This window comes from Chrysemys picta, chromosome 1 (genome assembly GCF_011386835.1).
Source record: "Chrysemys picta bellii isolate R12L10 chromosome 1, ASM1138683v2, whole genome shotgun sequence".
NCBI classification, from domain to species: Eukaryota; Metazoa; Chordata; order Testudines; family Emydidae; genus Chrysemys; species Chrysemys picta.
In genome coordinates, this window is record NC_088791.1 from 157,444,405 (window position 1) to 157,468,609 (window position 24,205).

The 24,205-nt window shown below is 40.4% G+C and overlaps 2 protein-coding genes across 4 annotated transcripts in view; one reads left to right on the forward strand and one right to left on the reverse strand.

Annotated features, from left to right (window-relative positions):
- Positions 1-23,244, reverse strand: part of TOMM70 (translocase of outer mitochondrial membrane 70) — a 30,662-nt gene extending 7,418 nt beyond the window's left edge. Inside the window, exons 1-7 of the mRNA XM_005283541.4 lie at positions 22,895-23,244; positions 12,251-12,424; positions 10,723-10,849; positions 7,587-7,696; positions 5,308-5,456; positions 3,692-3,899; positions 219-353 (exon numbers count right to left, since the gene is read on the reverse strand). Of these exons, the coding sequence (XP_005283598.2) occupies positions 219-353; positions 3,692-3,899; positions 5,308-5,456; positions 7,587-7,696; positions 10,723-10,849; positions 12,251-12,424; positions 22,895-23,161 (1,170 nt within the window). The 5' untranslated portion in view covers positions 23,162-23,244. The remainder of the gene's footprint in view (positions 1-218; positions 354-3,691; positions 3,900-5,307; positions 5,457-7,586; positions 7,697-10,722; positions 10,850-12,250; positions 12,425-22,894) is intronic.
- Positions 23,204-24,205, forward strand: part of LNP1 (leukemia NUP98 fusion partner 1) — a 38,408-nt gene continuing 37,406 nt past the window's right edge. For 2 of the 3 annotated variants that reach the window (XM_024100952.3, XM_024100971.3), the window contains exon 1: positions 23,239-23,406. In XM_024100952.3, the coding sequence (XP_023956720.1) occupies positions 23,239-23,406 (168 nt within the window). Of the gene's footprint in view, positions 23,407-24,205 lie in introns of all 3 variants that reach the window. The other variant, XM_024100996.3, reaches the window with a different exon arrangement.

The window sequence follows — 24,205 nt, forward strand, 5'->3', positions numbered from 1 at the left end:
CCATATACATATGCACTTATTCCCTTCTATTTCTAGTGGATTTAATGTTATGGTGTAAGCTTATTATTATCAGAATTCACAGTTTTTGCCATTTCACAGTTATATCAAGTGTGTATAACAATTTATTAATCTTTGTTCTGTATTTTTCCTTTAATTCAGGCTAATTAAATATTTAAACTTAAAAAATTAGGTAAAACTCTGCGCAATACAGCTCTTACCTGTCCTCTGTGGTGGTAAACATCTGCATTCTGAGGATCAATATCAGCCGCCATGTTAAAATCTTGAGTGGACAGCATAGGCTGTTGCTGCTGCATATACATACTACCTCGTTTGATCAGGGCATTAGCACGGAGCTATAAAAAAGTTCAAACATTTTTATTTTTAAATATTAGATGTTGGTCTTAAGATTTTTAGTTACAATAATGTTAACGGACAACTCTTCATTTCATTGGTCACTCCCATGACAAAACATAAATTTGTTCTTCATTCATTCTAAGCAGTAGTAAATTGTGCTCCATAAAGTTTAAAAGCATTAATACAATTACGTGCAAGGGTCATTTCATACCAAGTCAACCCAGGCTTCCTCCTTGACTTAATTTACTTCTTTCTGATCTATGTCTTGTAAGTGTAAGGGACATATCTACCAAAAACAGCAGCCATTTTCATAGCAGTTTAACGTGCAAAAACCAATTGAGCTACTGTCTTACTTATGAATTAAGTTGTTCACACCTAACAAGTACCTTACCTTACGGACTTCAAATCCTATCTGTTCTCTAATTTTCATCATTCAGCCCAGGCAAACCCTTCTTGTTTCTTCTTTATTTTCTAAATGGAGATTCTGTCCCTTAGTCATTCTGCACAGGATATTAGGGATTTACCAATCTGAGCTTACTATTCTACGGTCACTTTTTTTCTTCTCATATGTAAACGGGTCGACAATTAGGAGGTGATTTAACAATCATGTCAATTATTTTTCCGTATTTATATTTTAATGTCTCCTACAGTTTACAAAGAAACTAAGATAACCACCAATACAGATAAGACGTAGCAGTGAACGTGATCTCATGATCTGCTTTTAGTTAGAGAGAGCCCAACACAACCATTTTATAAGTGATTCCACCTGTGGGATGAACACATGGCAGACATGTGAAGACAAAGACCTTTCCACACTACTGTAAAGCTAATTGATACTTAGCTTTCTTGGGTAATGTCTACACTCCACACCCCGGGCAGTGGCAAGTAGTGTCCCTGGAGCTACACGCTGCAGTGAAAAGCAAGCTGCATCCATACGGCGGTGTGTGGTTCTGGCAGAGGGGAGGCAATGGGGGAAAGCTTCAGCAGCTCTGCCAGAGCCTTTCATTGCAGTAGGGAAGGGCTCCAGCAACGGGGAGCATGCGGAGCCTTTCTCCACTGCCAGAGTCTTTACCTGCAGTGGGGAAGGGATTCAGCAGCGGGACAATACACTGCTAGAAGTAGCAGTGCAAACGGGGAGGCCCAGCTTGGGCGAGTAGAGAGCTGTGTAAGAGTATGTAGTCTAGTATATCCCCACACCCTTCAGCCATGTCTTTACTCTACTTGCCTAAGCCAGGACTCACCTTGAACACTGCTGTTTATACCTGTGCTTGGGAGGCTACCTGAATATTAATCTACAAGCTGCCGAAAAAAGCATGCACTGTAGACATACTCTTAAGCATGCCAATCACATTGCAATGAAAATATCCACCCATTGATAATAAGCACACTACGAATAATTAGGCAAAGTGGTGAAAAAAGTAGGGCTGTCAAGCGATTAAAAAAATTAATTGCAATTCATTGCACGATTTAAAATATTAATAGCGATGAATCGTGCTGTTAAACAATAATAGAATACCATTTATTTAAATATTTTTGGATGTTTTCCACATTTTCAAATGTATTGATTTCAGTACACAGAATACAAAGTGCACAGTGCTCATTTTGTATTTATTTTTTATTACAAATATTTGCACTGTAAAAAGCAAAAAAAAAAAAAACAAAAAAATTTCAATTCACCTCATACAAGTACTGTAGTGCAATCTCTTTATCATGAAAGCTGAACTTAACAAGAGTATAATTATTCACAAAAAATAACTGTATTCAAAATTAAAACAATGTAAAGTTTTAGAGCCTACAAGTCCACTCAGTCCTACTTCTTGTTCAGCCAATCGCTCAGACAAACAAGTTTGTTTACATGTGGAAGAGATAATGCTGCCCGCTTCTTGTTTACAATGAAAGTGAGAACAGGTGTTCGCACAGCATTGTTGTAGCTGGCGTTGCAAGGTATTTATGTCAGATGAGCTAAAGATTCATATGTCCCTTCATGCTTCAACCACCATTCCAGGAGACATGCGTCCATACTGACGACGGGTTCTACTCAATAACTATCCAAAGCAGTGCAGACCAACGCATGTTCATTTTCATCATCATGAGTCAGATGTCACCAGCAAAAGGCTGATTTTCTTTTTTAGTGGTTTGGATTCTGTAGTTTCCGCATGGGACTGTTGCTCTTTTAAGACTTCTGAAAGCATTCTCCACACCTCGTCCCTCTCAGATTTTGGAAGGAACTTCAGATTCTTAAACCTTGGGTCGACTACTGCAGTTATCTTTAGAAATCTCACATTGGTATCTTCTTTGCGTTTTGTCAAATTTGCAGTGAAAGTGTTCTTAAAATGAACAACATTTGATGGGTCATCATCTGAGACTATTATAACATGAAATATATGGCAGAATGTGGTAAAAAACAGAGCAGGAGACATACAACTCTCCCCCAAGGAGTCCAGTCACAAATGTAATTAACACATTTTTTAACGAGGGTCATCAGCAAGGAAGCATGTCCTCTAGAACGGTGGCTGAAGTATGAAGGGGCATACGAATGTTTAGCATATCTGGCACGTAAATACCTTGCCATGCTGGCTACAAAAGTGCCATGCAAATGCCTGTTCTCACTTTCAGGTGACATTGTAAATAAGAAGCGTGTACAATTATCTCCCATAAAAGTACACAAACTTGTGTGTCTTAACAATTGGCTGAGAAAGAAGTTGAACTGAGTCAATTTGTAGGCTCGAAAGTTTTACACCGTTTTGTTTCTGAGTGCAGTTATATAACCAAATTTTTTATTTATATACATATATACATATACATACACACACACACACACACACACATACACACACACACACACACACATACATACACACACACACACATTTATAAGTTGCACTTTCACAATAAAGAGGTTGCACTACAGTATTTCTCTGAGGTGAATTGAAAAATACTATTTCTTTTGTTTATCATGTTTACAGTGCAAATATTTGTAATAAAAAATAATAATATAAAGTGAGCATTGTACACTTTATATTGTGTTGTAATTGAAATCAATGTATTTGAAAATGTAGGAAAACAGCCAAAAATATTTAATAAATTTCAATTGGTATTCTACTGTTTAACAGTGCAATTAAAACTACGATTAATCGCAATTAATTTTTTAATCATGATTAATTTTTGGAGTTAATTGCACGAGTTAACTGCGCTTAATCGACAGCCCTAGAAAAAAGCTAAACATCTTCCATTAAATTGCCAGGGAATTTGAAAATATTGAACTGTTTTGCAAGCACTCACACTTTTTCTGTAGAATCCATGCAAAGTAAAATCTGAGTGTTTTAAGATTTCTTACCTTTACATTAGCATCTTCCATACTGATGACCTGATCTAGATCAGGTTTGGCAGCATTTGCATTGCCAATAAGCAGATAGAAAGTGGCTCGCAGCAGCAAAGCTTCTGCCATATATTTGCCTTTAACGTCAATTTCTTTTGTGCTCTCGCTGATGATTTTATCATAGTTTTCTTCTTCCATATACTGCTTTGCCTTTAAATATCCGGAGCTGCAAATTAAGTGTAGAACAGTTAAAATACATAAAAAAAATTTTCAATGTGAATGTTTCACTAGGAATTCAGATTTCTTGATCACAATAGATAGCAAGTTTGCTACACTATCACTTCTAACAATTAGAGATATTGGCACCGCGAGTAAAGTTACAAACATGCTTAGAAGGTTTCCTGAATGAGGGCCATTGTAAACAAATTAGTTTGGAGGAAAATGCGCAAGTTACATCTGTGGGGGAAAGAGAATCCACTCCAGCCCTCAAAATCCACTTCTTTAGTTTGGCAGGGGATGATCTTTGGTCAAGGAACAACTGTCCTTACACTAGGACTCTGTTTGGCCCTAGTGCTATTATGAAGTCTTCTGCTTACGTCATCAGGGCAATCATAACCTCTGCCTGAAACCGGGGAGAGGAGGCAGGGGATATAGATCAGGAAATAAAATATTAACAGTAGTGCTTTTCAACTTTAACATTTTTATAACCTCAGCTAAATTAACACATCAATTTTTATATTTTGAAGAGGATTTGGTGGAAAAAATCATACTTTAAACAGCGGTATCTGCTCAACTGTGTGCCTTTGAATCAAAACATTTTCACAGAAGTAAAAAAAATCCATTAACTTGTTTCCCCCAACTTGCTCTAGGAAGCTCATAATGCTGCTTGCAATAGTTTCCTTATTGAGGGTGAAGACGTGATCCAACAATAACTCTAATGCAAAACAGTAAAGTACACAAGCACCTCTCATTACATTCAATATGCAAAATAGGAGTACTCAGCATTTGTTTTTCTTGGTAAACAAGCATTTCATTTAGGTACATTTTAGATATTACCATTCTGAACAATATCAAATGGTGTTTATTAACTTGTTAAAAACTTGAGGTTTTTCGGCCTCCACTGTTTTAGTTCAAAGCTGCTGCTGCTATGAAAGGTGCTAGTTTGTACAGCACACTCTTCCCCATCTCCTCCCCCCAGCATTATTACAGACAGCACCAAAGGAAGGAAGGGAAACACTTCTCCAATCCAGAGTCTCCCTTCCTCCAACAGCATTGTTGCAGCCATCCACTTCCTCCCATCCACCAAACCTTACTGCAGCTCTGTTGATGTTCAGTGTCCCTTCTCACCGAACCAGCTACCCACACCATTACTGCTGTTCCCTATGGAAATAAAATGCTAAGAGAGCTAGTATTTAGGGTGGAGTCAAAGCTACTGTAAGTCTGGAACTAATAGGTCAGATCTAATTAAAATTTCATTTTTCTTTTAAAAAGTTCCTATTTTGTAGGTACATTTATTATTATTAAATTTCCTACCCTGACACTACATTATATAATGTATATAATATACATATAAAATAAAACAGTGCAGAGTTTCTGAGGCTGCGACAAGTTTTACCAACAATCCCCATACTCACTTTTCTTTAACTTCTGAGGCCTCCCCCTCCTTGTCCTTATCTTCATCAGATTTCTCACCCTTAAGCAGAGTTTGGGAGATGATGTCATCTGTGAAAGAGCTGAAGTAAGATTTGATGAACTGTGGAGAGGGCATCAAAGGTTCACGGTTCTGAAATGGGACAGAAAATGTAACGTTCATCTATTAAATACTGAGATCAGGTGGTAAATGAAGATGTGGATGGGTTTTACTAGTGAAAAAAATCCATTCTTGACTATTCCATTCCTTTTGAGGGTGAAAATATATTTTTGCACTGAGTATTTCTTGTGAGCCTGGATCAGTACTCACATACTATAACACTCTGCCTTAAAAAGGTAGACGCATTTCTCCATCAAAAGGGAAAACGAAAGCGAAGATTAAAAGAAGGAAGAAACAGGATATTTTCTCATAAGGTAGGAAATGGGGAACCCCTTTAATCCTGCTTGCTCTTAACACATTTGGGTAGACGTACATCTCCTCCTTGTCCCTCCCACAAGAGAAGTCTGTTGATCCCTATGATGGAGGCTCTCTCTTGCTAGAGAACATACTCGCTCTGCTCAGACATAGCTCATTTTACCTTTGATCTGACAATTACCAGGGATGAGCTCCTCTGTATGGCAATACATAGTATCTTGTTCAAAGTGAGGGTAATACATAAGGGTTACAATTCACTCCTTCCTGATATAACAATTCCAATGCACTTGCCTTAATTTTCCAAGTCCTAATTAGCTTCCAAGATAGCTTTGTCCATTTCAGACAGCTCTGAACTAAGATTGATAACCCTGTTCAAGATTATTCACTTACACATTATTTATTATCTTGGCTTCCCAGTCACAGAAACTCTTGGAAAATCTGAACCTTTAACCAAAATAAATTGTAGACATGTGTCTTTCATCCAGTGTTCAACACTGAAACACACCACAAAATATGCAATCTGACTTAGATGTGTCTTCACTCCTCTACCTAGGCCCTCTACCCCAGACTCCCTTGCTCCTGGCTACAGGCATGGTTCCCCAATCACAGTTTGTACACCTCTACCTCGATATAACGCTGTCCTCGGGAGCCAAAAAATCTTACCGCCTTATAGGTGAAACCGCGTTATATCGAACTTGCTTTGATCCGCCGGAGTGCACAGCCCCGCCCCGCAGAGCACTGCTTTACCGCGTTATAGCCGAATTCGTGTTATATCGGTGTAGAGGTGTATTTAAACATCTCACAACTATTACTATAATAAATGAATACGGTGATACTCACAATACCCTTCTGAGATATTGCCACCCCCAATTTACAGATGGGGAAAGAGAAGCCAAGAATAAGTGACAGACTAGCCCAAGGTCATGCAGGTAATCTGTGATAGATCTGAGAACCAATCCCAGATCTCCTGACACAGAGTCCAGAACCTTAATAATAAAGCCATACTTCCTACTGCATCCCTCATGCTGCTCCCTCTCAGTTTTTAAAACAAACTATCATTTCTTTATACTTTATAACCAAAAGCTCTTCCTTGACCCATTTCTTTCTGCTTATTTTGCCCTGGCAGCATGGAAAGATTTCAGTTTCTAACTTTCTATGTTTATTAAAAAAAATAAAGAAAGTGTACAAAACACCTTGCCAATGCCCTTTTACATTTTAAGTACATTATTACATCGAGAACAGAACAATTGATCACAACCACTCTTCATCTTTCCAATTACCGTTGACTGCCTTGCCTAACTTGACAAGCACCATAATTAAACTGATAGCCTGCCACCTAACTGCACATTTGGTTGATAGAACAGCAGCAGAGAAATAGCCTTTGGTGACACTTACTGACAGCCCCTAAAGTAGTTCCCATTGTACCTTAATTCTATTAAAGCCCCGATTAAGACTGCACACCAGCTAAGTCAGGGGTGTCGCCTGCGCATAATGATAAATTAGGCTGAATTGTACGGGTTGCTGTCTGAGATGAAACCAAACTGTTTTGCTCAAATCCACAATGTGTAAAACGATGTATTCTAGAAGTTAAAAAGCATCCATTCCCCCTTTCTTACAGGTTGTTGTTTTTTTAATAAAAGGCTGTAACAGAGCTCAGTGGAGAACAGCATCAGTAAAACAGCAGCTCAGGATGACACAGTGCTTATCTCAATTTTAATATTTTAGTTGGTTAAAACAGTAGCTAATTAATAATCATTGACAAAGAATCTGAACCATCATCAGTGCTTTTGTAATTCAAGCAATGTATCAGATGGAAGCAGAATCTTTAAATTTGTATTACAGTCATACCTTATATTTCTCTTTGGCCTTTTCTTTTCCAAGGAGTTTAAGAACTTTATCAGCTAACAACATGCTTTGCTGGTTTTGGAAACCTTCTAAAATACAGACCGCAGTGACATCTGGGAAAAACAACACAAAGGCAGGATTGTTAGTAATTACCAATGCAGTGGTCTTTAAAGTGCTACACAAACAGCTATCGTAACGAGTCATTACCAAGGAAACAAAATCACCTATTCACAAGCTGAAAGTCTTCACATGAAGTTTGCTACGTTCTCCAGAATATCAAGTTGTTTTTAAAAGACATGAGGCTACGTCTCCTTGTTGCAAAGAACTTTAATGAAGATGGATGTAAGTAATTTTGTTGTATCTACAGCCAAACAGTCTCAAACCAATGTATCTAGAGGTCTGAACTTCCATTGTTTGTATGAACACTTTGAAGCTTATCTGGGAAAGTAATCCGCTATGTTCACAGAAACAAGCTCTAACATGGAATTCCTGTTTAGTGACTAGGTCTCTTATTGCTCTCTAAGATCTCTAATTTTCTAAGTTTTCAAGTTCCTATCCTTTCCTGCCCTGTATCCTGCACCTTCCCATCTGATCAGTGTTCTTTACAAGCTCCACTCAAACTGCACAGCCTTCATCTATGCCTGGGGAACAGGACAAGTTTAAAAGGAAATCCTGCCACTGTGCTACCTCCTTGCTAGTGTTAAGTCCACGTTGTATCCACTTCCACCCATGCATGATGCTTCCTCAACACTTTGGGTAGTGTGACAAAAGAATCACTGTTCTAATGCTAAAAGAAGAACAGGAGGACTTGTGGCACCTTAGAGACTAACAAATTTATTAGAGCATAAGCTTTCGTGGACTACAGCCCACTTCTTCGGATGCATATAGAATGGAACATATATTGAGGAGATATATATACACACAGACAGAGAGCATAAACAGGTGGGAGTTGTCTTACCACCTCTGAGAGGCCAATTAATTAATTAACTCTGAAACTGTTCTAATGCTGCCCTGGTTAATACACCTGCATGGACCCATACAGTCACAAGGACTAATTGGACATAAAATAATCTTTTCCCACAGTTCCTCAAGAGATGGGAGATAAATTTAGGTGACAATTTTTTAAAAAAACCCTCAGTATATGCATGCAATACTGACCAGGTTTTCCCATATTACTATACTTCTACTCAAGTCCTCCCTCACCTTTTTTTGGGGGGTGGGGTGGGGTGGAGGTGGGGGTGGAAGGGAGACAGTGAAATATTGGAAAGATGCCTACCACAAACCAGCACAAGTCTGGAATATCATTCCCATCGACTCAGCACTCAAGGTTATTAATTTGCAATGAACGGGACTTCTATTTCAAATGTAGGGGTCAATTTGACTCCTGTAGTAAAAACCAAGCTTTCCATCCTTGCCTTTCTCAGGGCTTGTCTATACTATTGTGTAAGTTGACCTAAGTTACGCTACTCCAGTTACATGTCTACACTGCGCTGTGCTCTCCTGTCAACTTCCCTTACTCGTCTCGTAGTGGTACGATACCAGAGTCGAACAAAGAGCGCTCTGCAATCAATTTAGCAAGGAAGATGCACTAAATCGACACCTGCTGCATCGACTGCCACAGCGCCAATCTACTGGTAACTGAAGACCGGGCCACACTGTATTTTCTGTAATCCTGAATGGTTACAAGGAAAGTGTCCTCTACTAACCCATTATTTTTATAGTTATTCCTAAGTAATAGAAAGGCATCTCGCTCAGTAAAGAAAGCGACAAACAACTAAAGGTCCTTTTTTTCTCAGCTTAAGGAGCCTCTAATGAAACCAACTGATTATTTCCTTCCTACAGCCACCAAGTAATTTATAGCATTGTTTTTCATCCCCAATTTGGGGATGAACATCAGTATGATTGAGAACAATTTCATTTTTCATGAACACACATCAGTAGGAATGAAGTGCAGATGTGACCTAAGCAATTGTGTTAAAGGGACAACTTGAAATATTGTCTATTAGTGAAAAGATAGTTTCAGGAAATACATTTCAACAGACTTGCCAACTTACATTGTGGTTTGATTAAATGGCATGGAGGAAGACAATTAACACTGTATTCTCACTTAAAAGATGATAGCAGACTTGCCCCTCATTTGAAACTGAAGACAATTTGAAACTCTGCTTAGAGTGAGGTGGGAGTTCTGGAAAATGCTCATAACACCATTCAGTATGGAAGGGCGACTCCATTTGCCAAATAAACTTATACAAAGGGAACTTGCTGCAATTATTTATACAACTTTATGTATGCAAGCATATTTTCAGTAATATATCAAAGAGGTGAGAGCAAATATAGCCCTTTCAGAGGGATAAGCAAAGATACAAAATCAACAGCAGTATGTAATACTGAATCTGCTAGATTCAGGGTGAATGTGTACAGTTAACCTTCTCCTCCTCCAATGTCTTAAACATTCCCCCAGTAGGAAGGGTTGGGGTTCTCAATAGGGTTTTGAGGCAGAGATCTTGAATGAAAAACAAACTTTCCTATCTTCCTTTTCTTGTGATCTTAGTTGTTCTAGGTAATGGCAGACAAAGAGTTTTGTAAGAGTTCTGTTTTTGTTGGTGTCCCTTTGAACAGCAGACCACAGGATTTAAGGGAATTTAATAGCTATTTTTGGGATGTTTTCCCCACCATTATAATGCACTTCTTTCCCACCCCCCAAAAAGAATATAGGTTTCTAGACTAATTCTGCTCCTCCAGAACGGACAGGAAGGAACATTTTTTTGTTAGGGCATGAAATTAGAATGACTTAACATCTTAATTAACAGTGTATTTTCCCTTATTTAGCTGAATCTTTCTTTAAAGCATAGGGTGTTTACTGAAACATGAGCATAACAAACAGCTGCAGTAAGAGCAACTAATTTCTAAGATCTAAACCAATTAATTGCTCATAGATTGAAAGATGCACCTAAGGATAGAGAAATTTAACTGAAGAAAAAAATTACATATAGTAGCTTTGAATTAATAGTTTTAAAGGAGTTACTGTGTATTCCACTACATTTACAGAAATAGAACAAAGAGTTCTATCATGTGCTCTGAAGTTTCATTCTCTTAAATATTAACTTCATTTCAAGTACATACACAGAAAAGTACCCACCTTCTAAACATTCCTTCTTATTATCTAGTTTCTCATATGCCTTTGCACGTCTGAAGAGAGCTTTCACATATTTAGGATTAAGCTCAACTGCCTTTGTGCAATCTTGTGCCACTTCTTTCCATTTTTGCTGCAGGTATAAAAACAGCTTAGTTAAAAAGGTACTACTCATTCAAAGGCCATTATAATAATAGTTAATTTCTCTCAATTTCAGAGCCCCAGCCAAGTGATTATAGCTGTAATTCTTATGACACTGGTTCCTCCTCCTGGTTTCCAGCTATTTCTGCATGTTTTTCAATTAGTCACGTAGGATCAGAAGCTGTGGGAGCCACTAATAGAAGGGGACAAAGGATATGGGAAAGGAATTTCCAGGGAACCAGGCAGTTAGGCAGCACATGTAGGAGAAGACAATGAAATGGCAGGAAAGCATGTGCAAAGGAGCAGAGGACTAAAACACAGGGACACAACAGATGGGAAGGAAAGATGAAATCATGAGCAAAAGCATACCACAAGATTAACTTTTTGAAGGAGTTACTTCATAGGGATGTTATGCAATAGCACACAGGAGTAGAAGTGGTCCTCAAGAATCTCTATTAAGGTGTGGTCTACACTATAAAAAATGAGAACCCCCAAATGAGATCTCATTCTTTACCACATGTAAAATCAGTATTAAACCAACACTGGTGCTTTAAAATAATCAGAAAAGAGGAAACTCACCCATAACCAGTCACTGGGGTATATAAAAGTCTTTCTCAAATGAAACTGCTTTATAATTACAGAGTCAAACAAGTGGTGTTAAGAAACCCCCCCATATTTATTCCTCCTCTAGCTTTCACACCAAACTCATTCAGTTTTCAATGTGAGACTTTTGTAACTGCCAGAGCCCAAGTCTCTATCTGGTACTTTAAAATACAAAGCTGACATCCACATACAGAAGGCCAGTTTTTAAGCAGCAGGACTAGTGTTTGTCTTCTTCTCCCAAGGCCTATAAAACAGACTAGAGCAAGTCAATAGAAATTAACTTTTAATTAGATTTTGAGTATTTGGGGTCAGGAAGGAATTTCCCCTCAGGTCAGAGTAGCTAAGACACGAGATTTGTTGTTTTTTGGTTGGTTGGTTTTGTGTGTGTCTTCCTCTGCAGCATGCAGCACGGGTCACTTGCTGGTTTAAACTAAAGTAAATGGTGGATTCTCTTTAACTTGAAGTCTTTAAATCATGATTTGAGAACTTCAGTATCTCAGACAGAGGTTATGGGTCTATTACAGGAGTGTGGGGGGGGGGATGGGTGAGGTTCTGTGGCCTGCAATGTGCAGGAGGTCAGATTAGATGATCACAGTGGTCCCTTCTGGCCTTAAAGTCTATGAGTCGGGGGCTAGTGAATATTGAGGGTACAGGTGATGGGATTCTGCTTTCTACATGCAAGAAGGAAGGCAGCACTATTCTGGCATGTGCTGGAGTCGGGGAGGCCAGAGGAAGAAGACATAGCACTTTTCGGAGTGCAAAAACACATTTTAAAGTTCAAGCTTCATACCAGTTGTTCATATGCAGCAGCTCTGTTCTGGTAGAAAGTAGAAAGGTCAATGTTTTTCTCAGGGGGACATAAACTGATGGCCTCTGTGTAGCACTGAATGGCTTGCTCATATTTTCCTGCTTTAAAATACTTGTTGCCTTTGTTCTTTGCTGCTTGGGCTCTATCAAGAGGGCTCTGAAAAAGAAAAAAAACAAAGTGACTGGTCTGCCACACTTCGCCCGCAATGTACAAATAAGAAGAGCTACAGAGTGAGTAATAAATAAATGGGGGGGGGGGGGGGGGGGCTGACTCCCAATTGGGTCTCTGAACATCCTTCTTTGTGGATTTCTGGCAGGACATAACGCAGCCACCTTTTGCAAGTACATAACATGGCAGAACAGCTTCTAAATGGACTTCCTGACACATCATCAACAAACAGCATGCTTCTTCTTTATAAAGCTAGGCAGGGATTTTTTTTGGGGGGGGGGGGGGGAGTGAGAAGGGGTTTAGGCCACATGACTTATGAGCTACAAAAAACAAGGAGACTGGTTTGTAAAAGCTATTTCTGTAGTTTAAATGATAGCATCAATGTGAAAAAATAGAACAGCCTCAAAACAGCTCAAGAAGGAAATGTGTCCCTTACTAAAGTGCATACATGTCATTCACCTGTGCTGAATTAGTGCTGTGTGAAACACGTTGACAAAGAATATGCTGTGAAAAGTCCTATTGATCAGGAGAAGCAAAACCTGTTTAGGAAAGCAAAGTTTAATCGCTTTATACACCAGGCAAGCTGTTAACCTCTTGAGAGCTTTAAGTGACCTGCACATCTAACCTCAGACTGAAAATGAGAACTGGCCTACCACTCTCTGTTGTTTACGGCAAAAGAAAGAGAGATGGCCTTCCCAATATGGCCTGCTTCCTTACTATATTCCGCCTCTGGGTCTGCTCTGCCTGTTGAATCACACACATTTTGAGAGAACGCCACATGGCCAATTAGGTATGTGATCTCTCCAAAATACAGAATAAGGTGCCCCTGCCATTCCATGTTCATAAGGAGCCTTATGAGGTGGAGGCCAGTCTTTGTTTTCAGTCTCAGATCACATATGCCAGATAGAAACCAGCCCAGAATTTTTGTTACAGTTAAAAGGACCGCATCAACAACCCATACTGCTGACCTTCCCCTCCTACTACTGTTGTTACAATTAATACTTAGATCTGGTCTACACTTAAATTTAGGTTGACAGTTACAGCATTCAGGGGTGCTGAATTGACAATTGAAAATTGACAACCCTGAGCACCTAGCTAGGCCAACCTAGCCCCTGGAGTAGACACAGCTAGGTTGATGGAAGAATGTTTCTGTCAACCTAACTACTGTTGCATGTGGCGGTGGAGTTCCTAGAACAGCAGAAAAATCTCTTCCGTTGCTATATTCTGTGTCAACCCTAAAGGGTTACAGCAGCTTAGCTACGCCGCTGTAGCACGCACAGTGTAGACATGGCCTTAGACAACTTTAATAGGCTAAAATGAAAAACATCTTTCATTTTAATGCGTGGGCAACAGTCTAAGCTAGTCAGTTCCCCTTGTTTGTGTGCATCTTTCACAATATGAAAATATTTTTAGTAATGGAAAAAAACATTTGTAAAACTGTAAAAATGGGCAGGGAGACCTTGGGGCAACTGTAGCACCTGATGCTACTCTAAACTTTTTTTAAATTGACTATATCTCAAACTGATAGAGCACAATGATTAATAAGTGAAATCAAAAACATAGGTTAAGACACAAAGACTATCACAATTTATTTATTTAAAACCTATCCTTTTGGCTAGATATATGAGGTTTGAGATCCTTTGACAAGTCACCTTAATTTACCTTCAGACTGCAAGGAAGAGAACTTTGAATTTCCTGATTTTGTTTGTGAAAGGAGGATTTACGTCTCAGCATAACCCTGTTTTTATGTACCTTTGTAAATATTTAATTATAGGCACATGCATACACGTAAGCATGTTTCTGCTAGAGTAAAAAAATAGTTCTCTCATCATATCAAAATGATCACGTTTGATTAGTCTGAAAGTTAAACTGAACCTCAGACTAATCTTTTACTGATATATAAGTGTGAACTTCCTTTCAGATGCAACTCCCACTAACTGTTTTTAGGTTTTACCACTGTTCAAACTGACAGGCATAGAAAAATATTACTGTAAGTACACAGAAAACTGAAGAAAGTAACAAAAACAGAACAATGTCATTCACTTAGTCTCTGTAGAAATCATCATTTATCTCTTAGACCCATTAACAACGTGCAGAACACTTCTGTATTGATTTCTAATTAAGTCTCTCCAATTGCCATGATATATTTGATAGGTTATAAAGGAAAAGTGTGCAGTTCCACAGAAGATTTCCCCCCGCCCCATGAGTTATTCCCAGTAAAACACTTTGTGCAATCACTTTGACAACCTTCCCATTCTGCATGGCTTATATTTTATTAAAATTACATTCAAAAGATAATACCAATCTATTTTTACACTTGAAAATAAAGAGTAGACCACTGTCTTCAAACTCTTTGGCGATAGCAGACATATAATACATTGGACTAAACAGTCATTTGGCCTGCACTCTGTAAAATGCCAGTGTTATATCTCTTGATCTCAAATAATGACTTGTCTGATGTTTTACATTGGCAGGGATTCCTAAATTACTGTTTGAAAAAGCAGGACTCCAGTTTCTTCATAATTATAGAAGTAACATTTGAGGTAATACAGAATTGTGACAGCACCCATTACAAAGTTTTATTTCCATAGGTTTCAGAGTAGCAGCCGTGTTAGTCTGTATCCGCAAAAAGAACAGGAGTACTTGTGGCACCTTAGAGACTAACAAATTTATTTGAGCATAAGTTTCGGGATGTAGCCCACGAAAGCTTATGCTCAAATAAATTTGTTAGTCTCTAAGGTGCCACAAGTACTCCTGTTCTAGTTCCATAGGGTTTATAACTCCCATAAAAATTGACTCTGGACCATTTCTTCTACAATACAAATAGTAGAAGTGTCCAAAATACCCCTTTGTATTACTATTACAAATTGTGATAGGAATTGTTTTGTAAATTTTAACCATAAAATCTATTGTACACTTTTGGAAAGTGCTTTTGGGAAACTAAAGAGAAATATTAAAAATTGCACTTTATTCTGCATGCAGTCCTCCCTGACACACACACACACACACCAAAAACTCAAAAGGTTATAGAGATTAAGTCTATAAAAATGGGTAAACAGAACTACTAGGACAAAAGCCTACTTTAAGAGCACCTTTACATTTGTCTACTGAGTTTACTACTTTATAACAAAGTATACAGAAGCTAGATTGTTACAAGTTAATATTTGAAACATTTGCCAACAAGTGCATATTTTAATGAATTATGTGCATATACTACCGGAAGGATAACTTACACATTAATAGTATCTCATCCCAAAATCCTTCATATGCTATGTGCATAGCTGGTAGTATTGCCTATAATAATCCTACCTAGCTCATATAGTGCTTTTGATCAGTAAATCTTAAAGTGCTTTAACAAATGAAGTCAGTATTATTACTCCCATTTTACAGATAGAGAAACTGAGGCACTGGGAGGTGAAATGACTTGCTCTAGGTTATCCAACAGGCCAGTGGCTAAGCTGGAAACAGAACCCAGGTCTCCCAAGTCCCAGTCCAGTGCTCTAGCTACTAGGATACACTGCCTTCCTATTCAGGTTGCCCATTTCCTATTATAAAAACCCTGTTTTCATTTGCTTATAACTATCTATTTTACATTCCAGGTGTCTGCTTCAGGATTAAATTTTGAAATTTCAGCCAAAACAGTTCAGCCACCTGATTTGACTGTAGAGGGGATTCGAGGCAGACCATGGGGAAGAGAGAGGAATAGATTGGGACATGGCATATGGTGAGCCTGGGACTTCAGAGTGGAAGGAGACTGGGAACTAAAGGGAGATGGGGAGGCTGAAACTGGTTGAACAAGGAGAGTAGGATGAGGAGCTGTGGGGAGGAGAGAGACTTGGACTGGCTGTACAAGGAGACTGAGATGGGAATCCTGAGAAGAGGAGGCTGGGACTGGGTCGGCAAGAAGAATAGGACTAGGAATACAGAAGTAAAATCAGTAGTGCCAGAAGAGACAATTTTGCTTCTCAGAAATGTGAACCGGCCCACATGGGTGTTAACGCTGAAACTTAAAGAAATCAATTAAAATGATTGGCGAAATAGTTAATGCTGACATTTAAGTACATGCAACAAATATAATAAACAGACATGACAACAAACAACATATGCACTTAAAGCTGGGATAAAATCTATCAGGAATGTACTCCATATAGGAAGCCAAAACAGGGTCTAGTTAAACAAAAAATTACTCTGAGGACCTGTTTTAAAATTTTAACAACTCAAATTGTGACACAGATTTACTTGAAAATTAATTCTTTACTCATAAACTAAGTGCAGTGAGTTGGAGGATACATTGTTATTTACATGTGGCAAAGATTTTTATTCTGTGCTTTATGTGCAAATCTTAACACAACCTTAACTATGGAACAGCTAGGCAGCCTTTATAACAAGACTAAATGACGTTCATAATCCATGTACTACCAATATATGTTATAGAAAGATCCAGGGTTTGTACCATGCCAGAAACTTTTCTGCAGTAATTTGCAGGAGAATGGAGGGAAACAGATGTAAAATCCCAAAATTCAAAATTTTAAGTGCATTCACAGCTTCTCTAAACATCTTTAAAGGGTGTTCTTTCATTTTGGTAAATAACCACTTTCCTTGCATGAAGAACTAGATATTTCAAAGATCTGATTTTTGCAGAGTGTAATGTAGGGTTTTGTTGTTGTTGTTTAAACAGTTTATCTAATTCTTTTTATTTTTAGTTTTTATTTGATTTACTTGTCCATGGATAGGTTTAGCAGAGCACATATAAGCTGCCAGAGAACCACCAGTGATCTGTGCTATTACACTCCCACTGATGAATAACTTTATGGAACACAATAATTTACTTCTCTACATTTAAACACAAAGAAACACCAGAAAGATTAGTTTTACAGTTGCTTCTTACTACTAAGCCTTCCTCTCCCCTCCCCCAACCCAATTAGCATTATGATCAGCTTTTCTAGAGGTCTCTACAAACCTAAAGCAAAAAATAGTTACACTGTCTGAATATGAAAAGGCAGTACATAGGTAAAATACTTACTGGGTACTAATAGTAATACAAAGGAAAGATTCTTGAGCTAAGCACTGACATCACAGCATGGCACCCCCTTCACAACAAAAAAATTCAGGAGGGTTGTTTGAACTATAGGATTATTTTCAACACACTGACAGAGTGCAGATTAGGGATGTAAAAGGTTAACCGGTTAGCATTAGGTTTACTGTTAACCAGACCTTAATTGTTAACCCCAGTGGCCAGCCGGCCGGAGCAACCCCGGCCATGTTGGCTCGTCCAGCCAGAAGGACCCAGCCGCGGTGGGCTGGACGGACTGGAGTTACTATTGGTTCAACAGAAGGACTGAATCTAGCATGAAGCTGTTCTGATACAACAAAATAATTTAACTATTTCAACATTTTATGGTCCAAATATGCACCAAATCAAAGCAATCTTGAACTTTGTGACCAATTATGTTACTGATTAATCTGCATCCCAATTTACGACAGATTCTAAAAGAGAAATAATGACAACTGCAATAGTACACGGAACTCCTTATGTATGAGCCTTAACTAGCTGATCTTCAAAGTAACGTGTCTGAAGAGAAATGGGAACTGCCAAGCAGCAGGGAAGACTAAGCCTGGTCTATGCTAGGAAATTAAGTTGGTATAACTGCGTCGCTCAGGGGTGTGAAAAATCCTCCTGTCAACCTAGCTACTGCCTCTCAGGAAGGTGGTTTGCCTACGCCGACGGGAGAACCCGTCCTGTCTGTGTAGGTAGCGTCTTCATTGATGCACTACTATGGTGCAGCTGCAGTTTTAAGTGTAGTCAAAAGAGTATTAAGCTTAAATAAGGGAATGTCAACACTTAAAACCGCTGCAGCTGCACTGCTGTAGCACTTTAGTGTAGACTCTACCTATTCTGACGAGAGGGATTCTCTCGTCGGTGTAGGTACGCCACTCCCCTGAGAGACGGTAGCTAGGTTGACTGAAGAATTCTTCCATTGACCTAGCACTGTGTATGCCAGAGGTCACCATAGCTATGTCTCTCAGGAGTGTGGATTTTTCACATCCCTGAAAGCTGTACCTAGGCCAATTCAAGTCCCAGTCTAGACCTGCCCTAAAACAGGGCAGACACTAGGCCCTTGTAAAGGGGTTTACAAGAAAATGAGATGGCACTTCAGAAAATAAGTGGGTTTTCAAATGAACAAAAAAGCAATATAAAAGAATGCAACACGCAAGAATGTATGAGATCTAGATCAGTGGTTCTCAAGATGCAGAGGTGGTACATGAACTCATATAGATATCTGCCTAGTTTTACAACAGGCTACAGAAAAAGTACTAGCGAAGTCAGTACAAACTAAAATTTCATACAGCCAATGACTTGTTTATACTGCTCTATATACTATACACTGAAATGAGTGTGCAATTTTTTATTCCAATTGATTTATTTTATAATTATATGGTAAAAAATGAGAAAGTAAGCAATTTCTCAGTAACAGTGTGCTGTGACACTTTTCTATTTTTATGTCTGATTTTGTAAGCAAGTAGTTTTTAAGTAAGGTGAAATTTAGGGAACGGAAGACAAATCAGACTCTTGAAAGGGTAGTCTGGATAGGTTGAGAACCACTGATCTAGATTGCACATAAAGTTACACAACAAGCTTCTGCCACCCATAAACATACATTGCCCATTTCGACTGTATAAATATAGTATAGATTCTAATTTGTACATTTGGGATTAAATCTGGTTTGACTGATTTCAAAGACAAATCCATGATACAAGAACAAGGCATTACATCAGTGGTTCTCAAACTTTTGTACTGGTGACCCCTTTCACATAGCAAGCCTCTGAGCGTGACCCCCCTAATAAATTAAAAATACTTTTTTATATATTTAACACCATTATAAATGTTGGAGGCAAAGCAGGATTTGGGGTAGAGGCTGACAGCTCGTGAACCCCCCATGTAATAACCTCCCAATCCCCTGAGGGGTCCCGACCCCCAGTTTGAGACCCCCTGCATTACAGTAATTCCAATAATCATAAATTTTTCAGTGACATTAAAGGCCTGTACATTTAAAGCTTTTTAAAAGATTATGCTACCTCAAATGGGTGATAGTCAACCTGTACAATTCAATGCTGCAAGAAGCTAGTGAGTAAAATACTGTGGTGGCTGCAGGTAAAAGTGGTATTGTTAATTTTATGACAAAAATATATATAGCTGTCAAGTTACGTGTAGCAAAATCTTACGCTTCATAAGCTATTTTTCCACCAGGATCTCAGAAGAAATTCCAGAAAAGCAGCAGTACGGCCCAGTCTACTGCTGGCACCATGCTATGTGTTGATGGACTATGCACGTACCTGGGTAGGGCAAATCTGATTAACTTTGCTCTACCTCTTCTGCAAATTTACCAAATGGTTTCAGTTTTCAGAATCATTACTTTGCAAGGACACCCTTCAAGGAACTATGGATCATGTAGTTGATCAAAACATGCATAAAAAAACATACACAGCTCTATCAGTAAGAAATTTCTTTAGCAGAGGTATCTGAAAACAAGTTTGACATTCTAAAGAGAATCCAACGCTTGCAAATTAGGAGATACTGAGTATTTTCATAGAATCATCATAGGGTTAGAAGGGACCGCAAGGATCATCTAGTCTAATCCCCATGATCCCCAAGTTTTTCATACATAAAAGATTTAACTCCTTCTTTAAGTAAAAGAGTCAACACAACAATAGCTGCAGAGCCATTGTAGGCCCTCCATATTAAGATGACAAGTGGATTTGAAAACAGTTTTAGACATCAACACTTGGATTCATGTTATCTGTGTTCATCATCAAGTGGGTTTGCCATTTAAAGTTTTGACACCTAAGACTTTAAACGGCTAAATATATTTGTCAATTATATCATCAGATCAGTAATCAAAAGGATCTATGACAAACACTGCACCAAATGCATTTGTCAATTAGATTGACATTTCTGCTAAAGTGGTCAGCAGTGAAATAGCTGTCATTTAACTAAAATCTAAGAATGGGTTTAACCACCCATTGAGATAATAGGGCAACTCAAAAGTGTTTTTCCACAGTCTGCACACTTAGGAGAGCAATAGTGTCTTGGTTTGAACTTCTATATTTTAATTTTTTTTCATAACAACGAGTTAGAAATAGTTTATTTTTAAATGAAGGCTTAAGATCTACACTAGGGGAACTTTTATACTGATATAACTGCATCTACACTGGTGCTTTTACCAGCATAACTACGTTGGAGAAAACCCCACACTATCAACCAACATAGCTATCGTGGCAAAGCTTTCTAGTACAAACCTGTTTTCAGATGCTGGAGAGTCCTTTTGATGATGAAAATACTCTACAACAGTCACAATGTAAACAGTTATGGCTAATGTAAATAAATCAAAATTTAACACTAAGAAACTTACAAAGTAGTCCACATCTTACATTTTGCTATAATTTATAAGTCAATTTTCAAATGTAAAAATTCAGGAATTTGCTAGAGAAATAAAAAAAAGTGCAGTTTAAAAAAAGATCACAACCAATTCACTGATTTACTTGAAAATTCTCAACGTTTATTCTGCACATAGTCAACGTAAGTTTGGAGATCCTACCTACTCATGCATATAGATTTAATCTCTGCTTTGAATGCAAATCTGAATAACTGACTATGGATCAGATATGCTGGCTTCATATTTAAAGAAAATAAGATTTTGCTCCTGATCCTATGCTCATTTCTAGTCTATTCTACCCAGCACTTCAGAATAATATAAGTCCCCAAACTAGAGCCAACAGCTACAATTTCCCTTGCATCTTAGTCTCAGAAAATTTGCATGTACATATTTATTGTTTTAGAAACAAGATACATTTATGGAGCAATAATGTCTTTCCAGATCCAATTACTTGTAGATAATTCATACTGCATGATGGGATTCTCTCAATCACACTCATATTCCTTCTCAAAACTGATTTATCAGCACTGGGAAGCAGCCAAATTAGTGTTTCATAACAAGCCACTCAAAAGACCAAATAAAGGAAACATGAATAACTAAACAAGCAAAGGAGTCCTGAAAACTAAAAGCTGACCATTTAAGTTAATAAACTAAACATGAACGCTAGCTGTACACTGATACTAGGTAACACTGCCAAGTTAAGGCAGGATGATGCAGACTAGCTATGTCTGTCTCAGAACCACTCACACTCCACCCCCATGGCAAGAACATAAAAACCACCACACTAGACTGGACACAGCAGTCCACCCCCAAAATAAGGTGCCGATTCTCCTCTCGCACCAGTGTAAACCCACCGCTTTCAGCATGTTACTCCGCACTGACATCAGCAGGAGTGAGGCTAAGCGCACACTTCAAATTACTTCAGTATAAATTACGTCACTAAGGATTGTGAATAATCCACACCCCTGAGCAATGTAAATTATACCAACCTAAGTGCCAGTGTGGACAGTGCTATGTCAGTAAGAGAGCTTCTCCCACCGACAAGACTACCACCTCTCACAGAGGCAGGAATTACTGTGGCTACATCTACACTACAGCACTTACAGCAGCACAGCTTCCCGATTCAGCTGTGACGTTGTAGCATTTGTGGGGGAGATGCTCTAAGAGACGATAGGAGAGGGCTTAATAACTCCTGCCACTGCGATAGCTATAGTGCGGACTACACCAGCTCTTAGGTCATGTAACGTAGGCCTTGTCTACACTACGGGGGGAGGGGAGATCGATCTAAGTTACACAACTTCAGTTACATGAATAATGTAGCTGAAGTCGACGTACTTAGATCTACTTACCGTGGGGTCCACATTACGCGATGTTGACTGGGTCGCTCTCCCGTCGACTCCCCTTGCACTTCAGGTGGAAAACAGGAGTCGAGGGGAGAGCGATCGGCAGTCAATTTAGCGGGTCTTGCTAAATCGACCGCCAATGCATCGGTAAGTGTGGACAAGGCCTTACATCGCTCAGGGGTATGGACTATTCACACCCTCGAGCCATGTAAATTATACCGAAGTAACCTTTGGTGAAGACAAGGTCTAAACCGATGGGAGAGCTCTCTACCCTGCGCTCAGAGCCTCTTCACCTCAAGCGCTACTGCAGAGCTAAGTCTCTCCCCCACCCCGTGGGCAGGTGTCAGGCTGGGCAGCCTGGTACCGACAGACAGGCGGACTCGCCCATTCAGCCCCTCGGGCCACACGCTTTGCTCTGCCAAAAAAAAAAAAAAAAAAAAAAACCGAGCGTAAAAACCGGTCCCGGGAGCGTGATTAACTCCCAGGGCGGCTCCTCGCTCCGCCCCTGCCCCTGCCCGGGCTGTTTGGCGGAGAGCGGGACTCAGCGCGGGACTGGGCGCCGCGGAACTCGGGGGGGGGGGGGAGAACCGGGGCTGTTTCCCCGTCCCGGCCCCGATGACCCGAGACACGCCCCCCTCCCCCCCCCCGCGGCCGGCCCCCCTCGCCCCGCCCCCCCTCACCATCTCCTCGTGCCCGGGCCCGTCGGGCTGGCTGCCCCCGGGGGCGGCGGGGCCCGGGCTGGCCCTTCCCTCCGGCGTCTTCCTCTCGCTCGGCCCCTTCCCGCGCGCCGGGCGCCGCCGCCGGGCCCACAGGTAGAGCGCGCCGGCCCCGAGCAGCAGCGGCGCCCCCAGCGCCAGGGCCACCTGCCAGCGCGGCAGCCCCGAGCCGGAGCCGCCGCCACCTCCCCCCGCCGCAGCAGCGGCCTCCACGGGCTTCGAGGCGGCCATGATCCCCGCTCCGCTCGCAGCGCCAGCCGGGGGGAGGGTGGAGAGAGCAGAGAGAGGGGTCACCGGAAACCCGCGGCATGCCGGGAAGGGGTCAGGGGGAAGCACTTCCATGCGCCGCGCGGCCGGGTTCGCCGCAGACAAGGGGCGGCGGCGCCACCTGGCGACGGAGCGGGGTACGTGCAGTGCCAGCCCCTTCCCCCGGGCTCAGACACAGACGCGGCGGCGCCACCTGCTGGCGGAGAGGGGTAGGTGCAGTGGTTCCCCATTAGGAGTTCAGCGGGGAGAGCAGGGAACACTCTGCTTCTACTAGCATGAGTGCATCCCACAGGGGAAGGCGGATCCTCCCCACCCCAGTTAATGCACCAGGCCAGGGTGAGGGCACAGGCTGCTGGGCGTGGATGCTAATGCAGTGTGGCCAGCCCCAAGCATTCAACAGTCAGAGTCTGGCCCCCAAACTCAGGAGGTTTTCTTAAAAACAATTGGGTGCTGTGCTGGGTCCCATATATTTGCCTTCTGTCTTTTGAGACTTTAGGGTTTGCATTTTCAAGCTACTCTGCGCAGCCCTGAGCACTAGAAAATTACTGGATTGTTGTTGTTTTTAAATGAAAGCAGAGGTTCTCCTGAAATCACATGACTCAAGGAGCTGGGGCTTTCAGTCAAATCCCAAATATCACAAGATGTGTGATAAAATCACAAGAATTGGCAACCTTATGCAATGAGACTTCAGTTGTATTGGGATAGATCCTGAAAGGTGCTGAGCCATTCCCGTAGAGGATGGAAACTAACTTTTTTCTTAAATAAAAGCTGTGATTCTCCTGTATTTATATAACATTATATAACTCAGAGGTTCAGCCCTAATTTACGTTGCCGGTGTAAGGTCCATCAGGGACAAGACACCATTGAAGAATCAGATGTCTGAGAGCTCTACTCTGCCCTGCCCTCTCCCCAGCCCCAATTACAACCAGCTGTGCCACACCCCTCCTTCTTCTTATGGCTGGGCCATGGCTGACATAGGAGACCGTTCTGGCATCTCCACCAGCTTTA